The 17,915-nt window shown below is 42.3% G+C and overlaps 1 protein-coding gene across 8 annotated transcripts in view; it reads left to right on the top strand.

Moving 5' to 3' along the window:
* The window catches only part of KIT (KIT proto-oncogene, receptor tyrosine kinase), an 87,709-nt gene that overhangs the window by 27,605 nt on the left and 42,189 nt on the right, over positions 1-17,915 (top strand). For all 8 annotated transcript variants that reach the window (XM_019640899.1, XM_019640895.1, XM_019640898.1 and 5 more), the window contains exons 2-4: positions 13,344-13,613; positions 16,226-16,507; positions 17,611-17,747. In XM_019640899.1, coding sequence (XP_019496444.1) covers positions 13,344-13,613; positions 16,226-16,507; positions 17,611-17,747 — 689 coding nt within the window. The remainder of the gene's footprint in view (positions 1-13,343; positions 13,614-16,225; positions 16,508-17,610; positions 17,748-17,915) is intronic.

Below are 17,915 nucleotides of genomic sequence, written 5' to 3'. Positions count from 1 at the left end.
AAAAAAAAATTGCTGAATAAAGTACAAAAGTTGCAAGATTAGCACACAAAGAACTCCAGGATACCCTTCACCTTGACTCACGGATTGTTAACATTTCCCCCACATTTACTTTGTCTATGTATATACATATTATATTTTCTGAGCCATTTTGAAAGTAAATTGCTAATGTGTCCCCCTGAAGACCCATTCCTGAGGAGAGTCAGCCTTGTATTTTAAGAGAACATTGAGGTCAACCAGAGTGAGTTCTTTCTTTTGCCCTCTGCCCAAGTGTGGTATTTCCCCCTTTCCTCTAGGGTGGGGCCTCCCTCCTGGGAAGGAACCTGAGCTTCTAGCTTTTCTCCTCAGTCTTAGTCCCAGTCCTTTAAATTCAACTCAGACCCTAAAACTCATCCATTGCCTTCCTGGAAATTGGCTCTCTCTCACCTAAAAAATGGAACCTCTTCTGGCAAGGAAACACAAAGGCAAATAAAAAGGGGCTCCCTGTATGTTTCTACCTATCTGTGAAAAGAAGGGGAGAAAAGGGAATTTGCCTCAGTTTGTTATCCAGAGCTGCAGCTAAAACTGCTTTGTCCCTGCTAATTCAAGCCGGTCTGCAAGACAGTTATCAATGATGGTAACCTTTTCTCTGGCAACTGCCTCAGATAAAATTCCTTTTTGTATTATTATTAATACTTTTGTTTTTACTTCCTTTGGTCTGAACCACCCTTGTAGCTATAAAATGACATTTTGAAAGTGGAAACAAGGGGAAAAAAATGTTCCGTCTGCTCTGTGTATGGAATGGAGGGGAAGGTGCGATTTCCCTTATCTGACAGGTCCATTAAAACCAGGATTTAGAGCATATTCACTAGTAAAACGTATTGATTTACCCATTATGGTGAGAATTAGCTTAACTATCTGTTTAAACTAAGTATAATTCCTAGCATTTTTCAGAGCTAGGAAATCAGAGAGGGATTTCAGAAGTGTAGATCACATTTGAAGACAAGGTTTAAAAAAATGCCTCAGGCAAACAACCCAAATGTCAGGATGAATGGATAAACAAAAATGTGGTATATACATACAATGGAATACTATTCAACTTTAAAGAGGAAATCCTGACACATGCCACAACATAGATGACCCCTGGAAACATTATTCTGAGTTAAATAAGGGAGACACAAAAGGACAAATATTGTACGGTTCCACTTATATGAGGTATCTAAAGTAGTCAAATTCATAGAGACAGAAAGTACTAGAATGGTGGGTTGCCAGGGGCTGGGGTGGCGGCAGCGGTGGTGATGGAATGGGGAGCTATTGTTGAATGGCACAGAGTTTCCGTTGGGATGATGAGAAACTTCTGGAGATGGATGGTGGTGATGGTTGCACAACATTATGAATATACTTAATGCCACCCAACTATATAATGAATAATGGTTAAAATGCTAGACTTCGTTATGTGTATTTTACCACGTGAAAAAAAAATGTAATGCCCAGTGGCATATATATTTATGTGTGTGTATGTGTGTATAAATGTTGACCAGCCAAGTCCTTAATTTTATTGGTATTTCATTTGGGGTCATTAGAATCAGATGCTGTAGAATTAGAACTAGAGCTTATGGTGTCACGTATTGTTACTTTAAAGTGTTCATTTGCCACTTGTACACTCTCATCGCCCCTCCTGGGCCTGGGAATTGGCATTTGGAGGAATTCTCAGTTTCCTGGTAGGAGGAAATGGTAGGGTGATTAGTGTTGGAGTGCTGCCCACACTCTGCCACAGGTGTCCAGGACAAAGCTAACGTGAAGACAGTTTATGCCTAACAGGTCCTTCTGCAACGTCTTGTGACATCCGGCTGGAGCTCTCGTCTTTGAGCGTGCAGCCAGGAGGTTCCGCTTGGAGAGGGGGGAGACACGCACATGAAGGGCCTTCCTCAGTGCTTGGTAGGTAAGGTGGGTTTCAGGGTGAAGCTGGCCTTTGGCTGGCATGGCTGGCCTTGGTCATGCTGTTCTTGCCCTGTTCCTTTTTACTTTGTTCTTCAGTCCTTCTATAAGTTAAGCATTAATGTGAGAGAAGTCAAGAGCTTCTCCGCCTCTACCCCAAACTTCACAGATGGTGAGGGTCTTGTTCTGGTGTTGATTTGAATTCAAATCCTTAGTGCTTCTTATCAGGTTCAGGTTTTAGTAATAGCTTTCCAGAACTCAAAGCACAGAAACCTACATATTTACAACAGGAGTTGTACTGGGCTATTGGGAAAAACCCACTGGAAATGAGAAAGTTCCTCTTTTCTGCTGCAGGGATGGATCCTGATATATTGTGCTTGTCAAATCCAGACCTTATCTGACTCCCCAAAGACCGAGTTCATAATGGCGGAGAAAGGTTTCCTGCCTGTAGTATCTTTGGCTGAGATCAAAAGGGGAAGTCCTGCTTCCTCAAACATTGGGTTGTATTTTTCTTAGGATGAACGAGTAGGAAAATATTAAGTAGCCCTATGAAAGCCTTGCTGCTGGTGATGTGTGCATATCTAGAAGAAGTTTTACAAAATAATAAGCTGAGAAGGGTCCTTCTTTCACTGTTAAATGATGCGTCCATCTCCACACTTATTGTTCACTTTCTAAGATGTAAGAGCCAGGGATCAAATTCCCTTTTTAGGCCCTATTGTAATTCTGTGTTTAAACAGTTGTTTAAAAACAAATAGGTGATTAGTTATATTATTTATTTCATAAGAGAATCACTGCTATTCATTCTTGCCACAAGTAGTTGAGTACCTCTTATGTCTAGTCACTGGATCTTTATAAGGGGCTTTCTTTATCCTGACCCTTTTATGGCCTAAATATTTGATTAGAGATCCGAGGATCTTAGAGTTTTTGATAGCCTCTTTAGTTTTACAGGAGGAGAAACTGAGGCCTAGAGAACCTAAGTGACTTGCCCAAGATTTAGACTCCAGAACGTCTCTATGTCCCCATTGTTACATTTTTTCTTCACATCCTTCGCTAGCTGCTTAAGAGCAAAAACATGCAGTTATACATTTTATCTAAAAGGTGCAAATATTAAATATCTTAGCAGACACCAAACAATCACTCATTTTGTTTATCTCCTCCAACCTGAAAAAAGCTTTGACAGATGTCATATCTTTAAAAGGCATTTATTGGAAGCTTGAATCTTTGCTGCCAAGTCCTCTTAGTAAGTTTCCTTAGAACTTTTAACACCTCCTTGATCTTGGGTGTGCTTTTCAAAAGGCAAAGCCACCCCGAGGGTGTCTTCTCTTACCACCAGATGGCATGCTTGTGAATTGGGAACCCGTGGGAGGAAGGAGTTAAGAGTTCAACTGCAGCGAAGCTCCCAAGTTGGGCAGTGTTGAGGGATCTGAGTGGAGAAATGCTTGACAGCAGAGAACAAGGCCTCTGTGACTTGCCCAGGGATCACAGTAATAGCCAGAAAAGTGGAAAATGCAGATGTATAGGAAAGGTGTGATCAACACAGGTGATTTATGATCACTGGGTTTGTCCATGTGGTTAAGGCAGAAGGGAGAGGGGCTGACGTGGGCCCTGGGAGGAAACCACTCTCAGTAGCAGAGGCAGGAAGGGCCCAAACCACAGGTGAATCCACCCAGGCTTAAAACCCACAGAAAGGTGAGCGGGCAAGAAGGTTGGGGTGGGAGTGGCGCAGCCTGACCCTGCCTCCCCCCTAGAAGGGCACCTCCATTTGTGGTGAAACATCCCTTTGTAGCCCCGGGGAGCCTGGTGAACCACCCTTCCTTGGGTATTCATCAGAAATGTGGGCCCCACCTGTGGTACCACGGGCTCTTTTGTGCCACTGATACCTTCCTGAAAAGAGTAGGCCCAAAGAAAGAGGGGCTTGAAAATGGTATTTTTGCCCTGCCTGTTGGTCCCTTTGAGCTCAGGTGGGTTCCTACACCTTATGGCCACATTCATTAGCCCCCAAAGTCAGGCTGCAGTAGCCTAGGAGCCTCTGCCAGATCTGCTTAGCAGCCTTGTCTGCTAGTCACTTCTCTCTCTGTCCCATTCTTTCCTTTCCTCTTGTTCTCCTGGGCTGCCTGCCTCTGCCCAGCTCTTCATCTGAGCCCCTGTGAGCACCCATGTCTCCAATTCTGCCATTAGCCCCCACCCCCCCTTGCTCACTGACCCTAAGAGCCCTCTTCCTCCTAACTGGTGCCGAGGTTGCTGTCCCCCCAAGAGCACATGCAGCCAAGCTCCTCTTCTCCCACATCCCACGGCCACAATACCATCAGGGATTCTGGGGCTGGAGTGGGGCTGGGAGGTTGGTGATTTGCAACCAGGGTTGCGAATGAGCGATGTCAGTTACATGACTCAATCCCGCCTCACTACTGTCAGTGGCCAGTCTTGCGTGCTGATTGGTCTGGCTTTGGGGCTGATTCTCTGTCCGTTTCTGCTCCTCTCCTGCCTGCTGTCACGTCTTCAGAGATTCTGTTGACCATCTCGAAGGCCCTCTGCACCATCCAGTCTGGGATTTCCTGGTTCTTCTTTACCAATCGTGTCATTGCTATTGCCATCTCTATCCTACTGCAGCCGCCTTGGGCCTTGTCACCTCCTCCTCTGCCCCTTTATTATTTGTACTCTCTGTTCCCTCCCTGGGTGACTTCATGGATACCCCTCGTTACCATCTCCAGCCACCCCGTATGCTGGTGAGTACGTCTGTGGCCCTGACCTCCCCTGCACACACATCTCCCTCTCTCCCCCAATGTCTAGGACTTTCCAGCTGCTATCACTCGTCCAAATGCCTCCAAGTTAATTGTTTCCCCTTCAGTCTTTTGGCACCCCATCTCCCTATCACATAATTCAAGAGTAGGGTGTCTTCTCTCCTTTCTCTTGCTTCTCCACTGTCCAGATCTAGCTTATCCTGAGGCCCCTTACTCACCCGGTAAACACTTATCTCTTCTTTCAGTCCCCACAACCTCTGGCGTAGGCTGTCATCAGCTCTTGTCTGGATCTAGTTGTCCCAACTGTCTTGTCTCTAGTTCTGTTCTGTCAGTACTCTCCTTCACTGTTCCCAAAGGGGTCCCCCAAAACACACATGAATAGCTCCCCATCAGGGAAGGCTCACTCTTTACCCTGACAGAGGAAGTGCTTCGATGGCCGTGCCCTCAGTCCCTCCCTGGCATCACACCTGGATGCTGTAGCAGTTCTGACTCCTCAGCTGAACCTCACTGGTCCTGTGATACTTGCTGTTGTGGTTCCCCGTCTCATAGGCCTTTTCTCCCCTCTGCCCTGCAGCTTGCCCAGGTCACACACGTTCTTGAATGGAAGCTCTGGGAATCCCTTTCGGACCCGTCTTCTTGCACGCCACCTCTGGTTCCCTTTTTGCCTGCACTTGCTTCGTTATGGGATAATTATCCGTGTGCCTTCCTTCCCCACTGGGCTGGGGGCCCCTCCTCTGTGTCTCTGATCCCCAGCTCCACCCAGGCCAAACGGTAGGAGCTCAGTTACCGTTCCGTCAATCAAGACATGTTTCAAAAGTGCTTGCTTTGTTACTGCACGATCTCTCTTTGCCATGAATGACTAACACTCCAGCTTTTACGTCTCTGTCTTTCGGGTCTCTTCTGTCAATTATTAGTTCATAATCTTTAGACCAACGTTGAAATATGCATAAGGAGCTGCTTTCTAAAAAACTGTGCTGCAGTGAAGTCTTTGTTATGTTGTGATTTTTAAGCTGACTTTCAAATAGCTGATTATTCCACAATGGTATATTGCTGTTGCTTGAAACTGTAAACTGCCTCAACTATTGAAACAGATTTTGTGTAATCAATTAATATCCTGTACCTAGTGTAATTCCAAGACCTGGAATACAAGATAGAAAATTTCTTTCCTTTTTAAAAGCTTAATACAAATTTGCATTGTACCAAGGAATTGTGTTTTCAGGCCCTGGCCATGAAAGTATTGTGGTGGAAGACTTAACATTAAAAGACAATTACTTATTATTTACCTCATATCTAAATTCAAGTAGATTTTAACAATGAGTTCTACCCAGATGAGTCCTTGGATCTTTATCTGAACTGTCTCTTACTCAGAATCCTCTGGAAATAGCAGAATTATGAATCCGGACTCATGTGATCCATTTAAGACTGTTCTCAAACTTGTCCATGGAGGTGCTTTTAAAGGCTGGAGTAGTAGGGATTTGGGTGGTATGTTTGGGAGTATGTAGTTATAAGGTAGTTCAATTTCTTTAAAATCTCATGTTTTTTTCCCCCTGAAATATACATTTGATTTTACTTCCTATTTTTTTAAATTGTTTTGTTGGGGAACAGTGTGTTTTCCAAGGACCCGTCAGCTCCAAGTCAAGTAGTTGTTTCAGTCTAGTTGTGGAGGGCGCAGCTCAGTGGCCCATGTGGGAATCGAACCGGCAACTTTGGTGTTATGAGCTCTCTAACCAACTGAGCTAACCGGCCGCCCTACTTCCTATTTTACAAGACACAAAAGAATGTTTAAAATTATTTGTCACTGAGTGAAATTGACCTTCAAGAAGACTAGTTAGAATAAACACCCTAGGTCAGAGAGGCACTGCTCTGTAGGATGATGTCCCAAATTATCTCCCCCTATCCTGAATCCCCACATTTCATATATGTAGTCATTCCTTCACGGTACACTTATTAAGCACGTTTTCTATTTCTGGTGCGCTGTGAGGCTTTGAGGCTCGAGATGGATGGAGACAGTCCTTGCTTTGGAATCTGAGAGCTCACAGTTTGGGGTTGGGGTGGGGTGCAGTCCTTACAGGATGAGGTTTCCCTGAATCACCGCACACCTTCACACTCTGAAAACTGTGCTTTTGCCTCTCCCTTCCTTGATGGCACATACAAACACGGCGCATGCAAACACACACAGTCTTCCTGGCTCAGCTCTCACGGCTCCTCCCCCTGAGCTCTGTATGGTCCTTTCAGGCAGAATGATAGCTGCTCTCTTTGAGTCCTGGGACATATTTTTCACCTTCCAATATTTTTATTTCATTTGCATTGGATTTGTCTCCTGCACAACGCTGAATCCTCCATCAGCATCTAGCTCACGACCATAGTGATAATTATGCAATAAGTGCCCGTCGAAACAAAAGACTTTTTAATGGTTATGGTGGTGTGGCCTCACTGCAGTAGAGTGGGGGGGGGCAGGAGTCGTTCTGGGGTCTGCCATTGCATGGCTTGCTTCATTTTGTGGGTGATCCAGAGTAGATTTACAGTCTCCCTGCCACTGGGCAAGAGCATTTTCAGTGGCTTTCACTGAGCTCATATGCCCCCCCCCCAGCTCTATTCTATTTCCAGTACTAGCTACTTGCTTTTAAAGCCTCATGGGTGTTGTGGGCAATTACTAGGATCCTTCCATCTTGCTTTTCATCCAGTTTATTCCTATGGGGATATAAAAGTATGTCAGAAACAGAAGGATATACAAATCATTAGCTTTTTTATTACAAATTGTGGTTAAACAGTATGTGAACCAAAGAGTAGTTGAACTACAATGGCGTTTTTAGCTTTGTCTCACAGTTCTTTCTGCCCTACTTCCCCAAAATGAGAGTAGGTTTTCTTCCTATTGGGTTTTCTATGTGGGTTTTCTTCCCTGCCATTATTTTGCCTGGTTCCTTATATTTGTGTCCAAAGGAGAAAAGGTTTTGAAATGACTTCCTTACTTTTAACCTAAGCTGTAAATCCAGTTTTTGCAGCTTTAGACATTTGGGAAGGGTGTGAAGACCGTGGGATCGTTGAGACTCTAGATTGCAGTAACGGTTGACGTGGTCCAATCACCTATTGCTGGTATGTGGGGAGCATCTTGTGCCCAAGCAGGTCACTCCCACTTACACAGGTCTTTGAGAACTTTCTACAGTACAAGTCCAGCCTGGGCTTTCAATTAGTCTTTTAATCGACAGATCACAACGAACTCAGGCATACCGTGAATACTTTGTTTTTGCTTATGAAAAAGAGAGGTGGACAGCTGTGCTCTTTTTGATGGAGAAGCAAAACCTTTTCTTTGAGTTCTGGTTGACTTTGAGCTTGGGTTGGCTGATGGGCGTTCTCAGGGGGAGTTCTGAGCCGCCGTCCTCACCATGCACCACACCCCAAGTGCAAGGTCTGCAATTTCTAATTTCAGGTTCCTTAAATGAAGTGCTTATGAAAAACAGTGGGAATGTAGAATCTCCCCCTGTGTTGGTGAACTGGAGGCCCTCCCCCAGTCTTCTAATGTTTTGGCTACATTTATTTAACGGTAGTCTTTTTCTTTCTTTTTTTTAGTTGAGCCACCCTGTCATATGTTTCTAAGTTATCAGAGAATCAGTAGAAAGACCCCTAATATACACACTCATATTTCATCAATTTTCATAACTTTATATATAATACAGTATCAAGTCCAGCTTCCATAAACCGGTTTGAGAATAAAACAAATGACTCAGATGGTGTGAGTAGAAAAGCAAAGATATATGAGAGAAGAACCTACTAGCCTTGAGCATTCAGTCTCCTGAGTTATAGTAGCCAGTGCAGTTTAAAACTTCTAGGTTATTCAGCCTAGAGGGTTAAAAGAGTTTCTGCTAGGAATGCCTGCTTTGTATAAGGTGCTAGAGAGACGGGAATGAAGACGCTATGCTTGCCTCCAGTTACAGCTGTGTGGAGCAAATCAAAACAATGACATTTTTTTTAAATGACAAGATTTAAAACAAAGTCTTGGGGCCCACAGAGGTTAATATGGGGAATCAGAGTGATCAGATGAGAAAGCCAGGTTGGCTGAGAAAGTCTGAGCCTTGGGCCTTGAAGAATTGTTGATTTTTTTTTTTTTAATTTTAGGTTTTTGTTTTTTTTTAATTACGGGAAAATACACATAATATAAAAAGTACCATTTTAAGTGTCCAATTCAGTGCCAGTAAGTACATTCACAATGTTCGGCAACCATCACCACTGTTCATTTTCAGAACTTTTTTTTTATCATCCCAAACAGAAACTCTGTACCCATTAAGCAATAACTCTTTATGTCTTCCTCTCCCTAGCCCTTGGTAATTTCTATTCTATGAATTTGTCTATTCTTGTACCTCATGTAAGTGGACTCAAACAATATTTATCCTTTTGTGTCTGGTTTATTTCACTTAGCATAATGTTTGCAAAGTTCATTCACGTTGTAGCATATATTGGAATTTCATTCCTTTTTATGGCTGAATAATATTCTGGTGTCTGTATATACCTCGTTTAGTTTATTCATCTGTCGATGGACACTTGAGTTGTTTCTACCTTTCGGCTATTGTGAATAAAGCTGCTATAAATATTAACATGGGTGTACAAAATACATGTTTGTGTTCCTGCTTTCGATTCTTTTTGGGTATGGTGGAATTTTTTATACTTATGAAAGAAGCTATGGGGGGTATGTTGGCATTTATCTTGAACTCTTGTTAAAGTCTTGCATTATTGACAGTTCATAAACGCCCCTTTCTTCCCTTATTTATGCTCTTTGAGTGCAAGGACTGTCTTCTGTTCAACACTCAGCAAGGTACCTGGGATAAATACCGGGGGTGCCAAACAACGTATTACAAGTGGACACTTTGGTCAACGTTGCTCAAGCAGTAGTTCGCCGGAATCAGAAGTGTTTGGGCACTGATGGTAGCTGCTTTGAGCACCTCTTGTCATTGCAGAAGTCAAATGTGACTTGTATTCATCTTTTGTTATCAGTATATATTGAGTATTACAATTTTAATACAGTTTTCCTTTCTTAAAATGTACATACATTTTTTTGGCACCTCTGTATTTGCCGAATAGTTCCTGAAGTTCATAGCCAAGAGCCATCATTGACTTATATTACAATATTTGGTCCCCAGAATAGTGGATTTTTGTCATCTATTTTTCTTTTTTTTTTTTTTTGGATCATTAATTAACATGTGTTCAGGAACCAGAAAACAACTCTTAATATTAGCCTTAGCCAAACATAATTGGGGAAGTGCATTTTCTAATGCAAAGAGTCCTGATGTAAATAAAATCCAATTCAATCAACATTTGTTGAGAATCTGCTATGTACCAGACACATTTGAAAACGTGTAATTCCAGAGCAGTTTCAAAGCTCAGTTGGAATACCTTATTGGTATTGAATTTTAAATATAATAAATGTATTTATATGTGTACACACACCCTTTAACATTAATCTCTAGTCTTTTTTTTTATTGTGAGAACATTATAACTATTCAATATAGTTTGGAATAAAGAGAATAAGTAATACACACAGTCTCACTCTAATATAAGCTTTATTTTCACTTTATAGTGTGACTTTGAGGGTTGCACTTGAATGCTTCTGGTGATAATGTATTTAATTTTCTTTTTTTTTAAACTCTGGAAGTAAAGCATAAACTAATGATCTCAAATTTAGAGGCTCCTTTTTTGCAGGTATCCGCAGTAGTTTTCATGGGTGAATTAAACCTCCCTTTTCTTAGCGGAGGGGCAGAGTTGACATCTGTCCTCTTTTGGAGATAGGACATCTGTTATAGGGGCTGGGCATTTAGGAACCTGTCCTTCCTTCAACCTTTTATATGTTTAGGGATTGAAGGGAATGTCTTTTTGACTATGCTAGGGGAAAACACAGTTTAGGATTCTTATTCTGTGGGCTCTAAGACCTTGGGCTAGGTAGAGGAGGTAAGATGTAGATGAAGACCATTATTAGCATCAGTACAAGCCCTATTGTTGGTGAGGCCGGACATGTTGGTGGGATTTAGTGAGGACAGGTGATTCTCACTTGGAGTGATTAGGGAACAACATCCATGAAAACTGGGCTTTCCCCATGACAAGGAGGTGAATTGGTGGAGTATGTGTGTCCTGAGGATGCAAAGAAAAATGAGCATACCAAGGAATGGCCCTTCTAAATGGAACTTCTAACCTTTTTGGACTGTAGATCTATTTCTCTGCCTTCTCCTGCCATGGCCCTCCAAGGAGAGAGGTCTATACTTGCAAACCTTTAACCTTGGAGCAAATTTCTACTCAACTGAAATTGCACTCTTGGATTTCCTGTGGTCTCTTTGTAACCAAATTTGGGGACTTTTGTTCATTCCCTTTGATCTTGTTCAGCATCTGCCCTGGGACCCACCCACCTTCTCTTTGAAACCTCTGATCTGTTGTCTTCCTTGCATCTTTAGCCTCTCCTCTTCCTATTTTTTTAAGTCTCTCCTGACTCTGTCCTACACCTTCCTAGCTGGAAGAGCTCTCCAAGATTAGTTCTCAGTGTGTTCTTTTTTTCCACAGACCCTTTCCCTTGATTATCTGACCCCAGTCTTTTAACTTAACACATTATTGCTCTGCCTCCACCATCTGAATTTCAGGTTGCAAGGTGAGAGAGAAGTTCATCTACCGCTAGAAGTCCATCTGCCACCTCTCTTGTCCCAGTTTTTTTTCTGAACATGTGTTCATTCCTTCTGCCCCCAACCATCCTGAACTTGCAGAGTTTCCTGGTGTGACTCCCTCATGCTGCCTTTGCCTCCCACCAGCCCCTTTCTCCACCTGGTTTGATGGCTTTTACTCCTCTTTCAGTTCAGCCTGTTCTCTTCTCCAGCCTTGTGTGTGTGTTATGCACATGAGCCATTTCCTCCAGGAACCGGCAGAAGTGATTGAAAGTCCCCCAGGGAGTTCTGTTTTCCTCTTGCCCCAGCCCACCTCACCCAGGGTCCTTTTCTTTTCTGTTCTTTACCGAGACCATCCATGAGTCAACCTTTTATATTTTTGATTGCACTATAAACTGTCACATTAATGTGTTCTTCCTCTGACATTATGTTGCATCTTCCTCTTTTTTTTTTTTTTTGAAGATTTTATTGGGGAATTGGGGAAGGGAACAGTGTTGGGGAATGGGGAAGGGGACATTGTGGTTTTCTAGGACCCATCAGCTCCAAGTCAAGTTGTTGTCCTTCAATCTTAGTTGTGTAGGTCGCAGCTCAGCTCCAAGTCCAGTTGCTGCTTTCAATCTAGTTGTGTGTGTGTTGGGGGAGAGCGGGGTGGGAGGGAGGGGCGAAGCCCACCATCCCATGCAGGAATCTAACCGGCAACCTTGTTGTTCAGAGCGCATGCTCTAACCAACTGAGCCACCCGGCCGGCCGGTCCTGCATCTTCCTCTTTAGTCTCAAATCTTTAGGTTCTTACTGCTTTTGCCTCTCTGAGGACCGAAGCTTTCCATTGAGCTCCTTGATTCCACCTGATGACTGGCATCTCACTGTCATGCCACTTTCCTACTGACTCTACATGGTCTCTGTGGTACATTCCATATAATTATACCAGATGTTCAGGGCTCTGGATGACCGGGTTCCATCTTGCTTAGCCTCCTTAGTCTTACTTCTCATGGTCTCCACAAGGGAACCCTATTTCCATCCAGGCTGGTTTCTTCATAGCTCTCAACGCCTTGTGTACCAACTCTTTTGTCATTCTGTTTTCTCTTCTACCTCTTCTGATGTTGTCCAGGTCCAGCCCATCTCTTACTCTTTCTTCTGCTTAAACCTAAATCTTGTATTAATGTTTTATAGATTCTGACACTTCAGCGGTGTGTTCTTGAAGCTCTGGAGTAAGGGCCGTGTGTGCGTACCATGTGTCACACTTAAATGGACTTCCCCCCAGCACCTTGGATGATGCTTTTGCAGATCATAAGATCCTAATTAGCAGATGTTTGCATTCATGCAACAGATGCATGAATGAATGAGTGAATTGAGTGTTACCGATTTTCTAAGGCTCAAGTTTAATATTCAGAGTTGGATGTTTGCATCTTTAAACTAGTTCCCTGCCTTGGAAACCTGTCTGGCATTGGGCTGATCAGGCTGCAACCCAACATATGCCATGAAATATCTTGTGGTCTGATCTTTAAAATGCAGTGTTCATTTTCTGTCTCATTGTTTGAAACTCATAAATACTCCTTTTGATGATTATCACTGTATAAGGAGAACTATATAGAAATAACTGAATTCGCAAAGCTTTAAGAAAAAGTCAAACTATGTCATGGTCATGTACATTTTGCCAAAAGAGTGACAGTTTGAGTTTTTTTTAGGGTAAGATTTTGTTTTTGTTGTTTCTAAGCCAAGTGTCAGCATATAAGTACCATTGCAATGTCCTATATTCAGACAGGAAACTTGACCTCGCTGTAAGTTTAACCCAGAGAAGGCTGTGACATCCAGCAAGTCTTGGCTTGCACACCAGGTGTGACCCTCAGGATTACTTGAGGGTTGCAGAAAATAACTTAATTTTATAGATGAACTTAAGAAACTTTAAACAGAACTCTTTCTAACTATAAATAGCAGGGTAGCTTTGTCCTATATTTATTGTAGAGTACACAGAAGATGGAAATCAATATCGGAATAAAGGCTTTATTTCGCCAAGGAAAAAGATCATACTCAACACGATTCTCGTTTTTCTTGGCAGGCTCTTCTCAACCATCTGTGAGTCCAGGGGAACTGCCTCCACCGTCCATCCAGCCAGCAGAATCAGAGTTAATCGTCAATGTTGACGACGAGATTAAGCTGTTATGCACCGATCCAGGATTTGTCAAATGGACTTTTGAGACCCTGGGTCAACTGAGTGAGAGGACACACAATGAATGGATCGTGGAGAAAGCAGAGGCCGCCAATACAGGCAATTACACGTGCACCAATAAGGACGGCTTAAGCAGTTCTATTTATGTGTTTGTTAGAGGTAAATGTTCGGCTTTCTTTGATGCTGTGCGTTAGAGAACTTAATATCCTGTTCTTAATTATGTGTGACGTATAGATGACTAAGCCATAGATAAAATATTACTGGCTGGGTCTAGAAAGCCTAAAACAAAATTTTCTTTGTTTCTCCATCTTTTGATACATAGTGGCTTTGGGTATGATTCCAGCTTAAGGTCTGCAAGGCTGTGACACGGTTCCTAATAAGATTACAGTATTGTTAGCCCATTTGTCCTGGTGCTCTGAGGAAACCCTGAGAATAAATTAGACCCTTTGGGAAGGCTGCATTTTAATGCCGAGAGATCTTAGATACTCCTACTTAGTAAAAACGCTTCAGGGAACTGACGGTCTCTAAAGGCCCAAACAGACCAACACTTCAAAGAATTGACCCACTTTTAGGGAGTAAACTCAGAAAAATAACTCAGTCAGCAAAGCACCCTGTGTCTTTCCTGGGTTCTTGATAGATGTCAGTTGGTTCATTTAAAAAAATGTGACCTCTTAGAAACAAAAGGAAACTATGATAGTTCTATTTCTATACCTCATTTCCTATGATAAATTCAGTGATTCATCTGTGTGTTGCCAATATCTTTGTCAAGAGGAGGTTTGCTGGGCCGGGGTTGGGTGGGGTTGGGGAGAAGTACCTTTTTGTTGATGTAAAAACTGAAGTACTTGAAGCTTAAGATAAGAGAGACATAGCCAGGTAGGTGATAGGAGAAGTAGAGGCCCAGTTCTAGTCCTGGGTTTGTACCTTGACTGGGGCTGTCATTGAAACAGGCCTGATTAGGAGGCCTCATCCATGGTATTGTGGAAGAATAATGAATAAATTTATCACAAATTGTAGATCTGAGCAACCTCAAGAGTCTCAGTTCCTCAATGCAACATTTGGATAAGATCATCTGCTCTGTCTTCTCTACCTAATTGTTATTAGGGAGACAGAATTGTGCAAATTCTAGTGCTGTAAGGGTTAATAAAGTTGCCTCCCATGTTCTCTATAACGGTTGCCATGAAATTGACTCTGCCTCTCCTCAGTTTGTCTGTTGTCTGTCCTTTCCTAGGGGAGGAGCTGAAAGAAATACACATTGTGATAGGCCACAGCTTAGCCTCTGGGTATGGTTCCATAATTGTTGAACCAACCTGTATGCGGTTCTTTGACATTCAAAGGTACTCTGTAATTTCCAGGTGGTAGTATCATTCAGTTTATTAATAGGATGGGTAGACAACCGATAAAATGGGGAAAACTGCTCGATTAGTGAAATCGGTCTCACAGAGCTCACTAGTTTTCTTTATAGGGAAGCCATCCGCAGCAACTTAGAACTATACGTAATTATTGATTTAAGATGTTAGATACTTACATAATCTATGTTACAGTAATGAAGGAAATTGGTGCATTGTTTTAGGAGCTAGACGCAAGCAACTGAGAAAGAGTAGATGGAAAAATAACCAATGCTGGCCTTGTGCCATAGTTCACCCGTCATGAAGTAATTTATTTGCATAATAAATTAAGGCCAGGAGGTGCATGATTCATTTTAGAAAACTATTTTTCAAAATTGGTCAAAATTAAATGGTAAGAAGTATATGTCAATTATATTAAATTGGTTTTTGTGGAACACCTAATTTCCAGGTGGAAAGGACAATTTAAAAAAATTTTAAATATAATCTGTTGACCCAACTATGCATCGGTATTATCTTAACACAGCAGAGGGTAGCAGCAGATACAGAATGAAGTTTGTTTTTGCTTATATGGGGTCCCAGTCTGCCTGGGGCTTTCCCAGTACATGCCTCGAATCCTGACATCATTATTAATAGCACCCCCTTCCACTCACAAGGGTCCTGGTTTAGATGATAAAGTATTTACCACAGCATCCCTGAAACTCATCAACTCTTCTTGTGCATTTGAAATTATTTGACTTCCAGAAGTTATATTTAAACATAACTTTCAAAGAATTTGAATAGAGTGAGGCTCACATATTATTATACTGGGTGCCCTGCTGATAGTTTTCTGGATTCCATTCGGAAGCTGAAACACCCTGGAGACTGGGAGCTCTGGAAAGGGCCCACACAGAGGGCTAAGAGGAAGAACACCTTCCCCTGAGGCTAATAGGTATTATCAGATGGCTTATTGTTGGCCCATGCTCCTTGAAATATTACCTGTTGCAGAAAAAGAGTCATGATTGTAATAAAACATGCTCAGTTTTCAGACCTCAATTACGGTATCCGTCAGACCTGGGTTTGAGTTCCACCCAGCCATTTCTGGGCCATGTCACTTTAGGAGAGCCACTTTGTTGAGACTTTAGTTTCTTCAACTATAAAATGGTGATAATGATAATGCCCATCACTTAGGGGTGTTTTGAGGGGCAAATGAAATAAAGTGTGTAATGAACCAAGCTGAGTGCCTGACACATGGAAAATGTTTAATAAATGTTAACTCTTACATGTCGGTATTAGTTGGGTAAATTCTACTTTTCTTGCAAAGAAAAAAAGGTAGTTTCCATTTGAACCACTAGGAATTGTTACGAAAGGTAACCTTTTCGATCTTTTAAAAATGTTTTCAGTGCCTGTGACCAGCCATTCACACTGCTGATTTTTCATATGCTCTAGATCCCGCACAGCTTTTTCTCATTGACCTTCTCCTGTTTGGGAAAGAAGGGAATGATACGCTGGTCCGTTGTCCGCTGACCGACCCAGACGTGACTGATTACTCCCTCACTGGGTGCGAGGGGAAACCTCTCCCCAAGGACTTGACATTTGTTGCGGATCCCAAGGCCGGCATCACGATAAAAAATGTGAAGCGCGAGTATCATCGCCTCTGCTTGCACTGCTCTGCCCACCAGAAGGGCAAGTTGGTGCTGTCGAAGAGATTCTCCCTGAAAGTGAGGGCAGGTACGGGCCCTTTCTTACTTTTTTCTGAGAGTTGGAGCATCAACTGATCTAAAGACAACTTCTCTCTTCTCACTGGTCCACCTTAGGATAGTCAATCAGGCAGCTGGCTCTTCAGTGCCACCCTCCCCCCGCCCCCCGCAGCTTCAAAATAATGTCGGCTGCTTGTGAATTCTTCACAGTCTCAACCCCGTGGGACCAGTCCATGACTACCTCTAGCTGGGCATGTCTACCATAGATTGGCATTTAGACCGCACTGGGGACGGTCATTAAACCTACTGACTCGAGGACACCCCAAATGTCATAAAAATGGCATTAAGTGTTCTTTCCAAGAGAAAGCCATTGAGAAGCTGTGGTTACACTGTTCAGAAAGAGTAGCATACAGATTATTCATTCCTTGATTTACTATTGATCTATGAGTCGACTTTCTCCTCAAGCTATTTTAACACATTCTCCTAACTATTCACAATCTGAGGAGGAAAGTACCAACTGACTGGGGACCTTGTTATTACTGTGGCATTATGTAGACTATTTTGGTAGCAGGAAGATATGTAGATTTCATATCTCAGAGATCATCTCATTCCATCCCAGTTGGCATTCAGCTATTGAATAGCTTTTATTAAGGCTTTTGAAAAGTATGCTCATTGGAATTAAGGAAAATTTGATTATTGAAGACCTGGGATTTTGAGAAGCAAGATACTATTTTTTACAGCACATGGGAAATGTGTCAGTTTGATTAAAAGAATATAATTAGTTGTAGGTCACATCCTCATGATACCATCCAGGTTGTGTGAGGTAAAGATTAATGCCACTTCACTATGCCAGGGCTTCTACCTGTGTCCACATAGCATTGTCCACAAGCATTATAATTTAAGAGTAGACATTCCTGTCTTTTTCACTCAGTATTAATGAATTAACTTGAAGGATACATGATTTAATTGCTAGTGTCCTCAGATACATAATACAGGTCAGTTAGTACCGTCCTTTATATTTTACTTAAAAGACAACAAAATAAGCTGTGCGCACATTTGAGGAAAAATGGTTAGTTAAAATGTCATGCTGTAATAGAACAAATTATTTGAGGGCCACATTTCTTTGTATTCTAGCCATCAGAGCTGTACCAGTTGTGTCTGTGTCCAAAGCAACCTATCTTCTTAGGGAAGGGGAAGAATTTAGAGTGACATGCTTCATAAAAGATATATCTAGTTCTGTGGACTCCATGTGGATAAAGGAAAACAGCCAGGTAAGTGAATTGTTTCTTTCATTTTTCTCAATATATTGTTCTCTGTATGTGGGAGATTTTCAGGGGTTTTTTTTGTTTGTTTGTTTGTTTGTTTTTTTTTAAGTCTATTAATTGTCCTGGGGGGATGGCTCAGCTGGTGTGTCTGTCGGAGGTGGAACTGTCTCGGAG

The sequence above is a fragment of the Hipposideros armiger genome, unplaced genomic scaffold, assembly GCF_001890085.2.
Source record: "Hipposideros armiger isolate ML-2016 unplaced genomic scaffold, ASM189008v1 scaffold_53, whole genome shotgun sequence".
NCBI lineage: Eukaryota > Metazoa > Chordata > Mammalia > Chiroptera > Hipposideridae > Hipposideros > Hipposideros armiger.
Note: the sequence above shows the minus strand (reverse complement) of the source record. Positions and strands in the feature narration are given on the sequence as shown.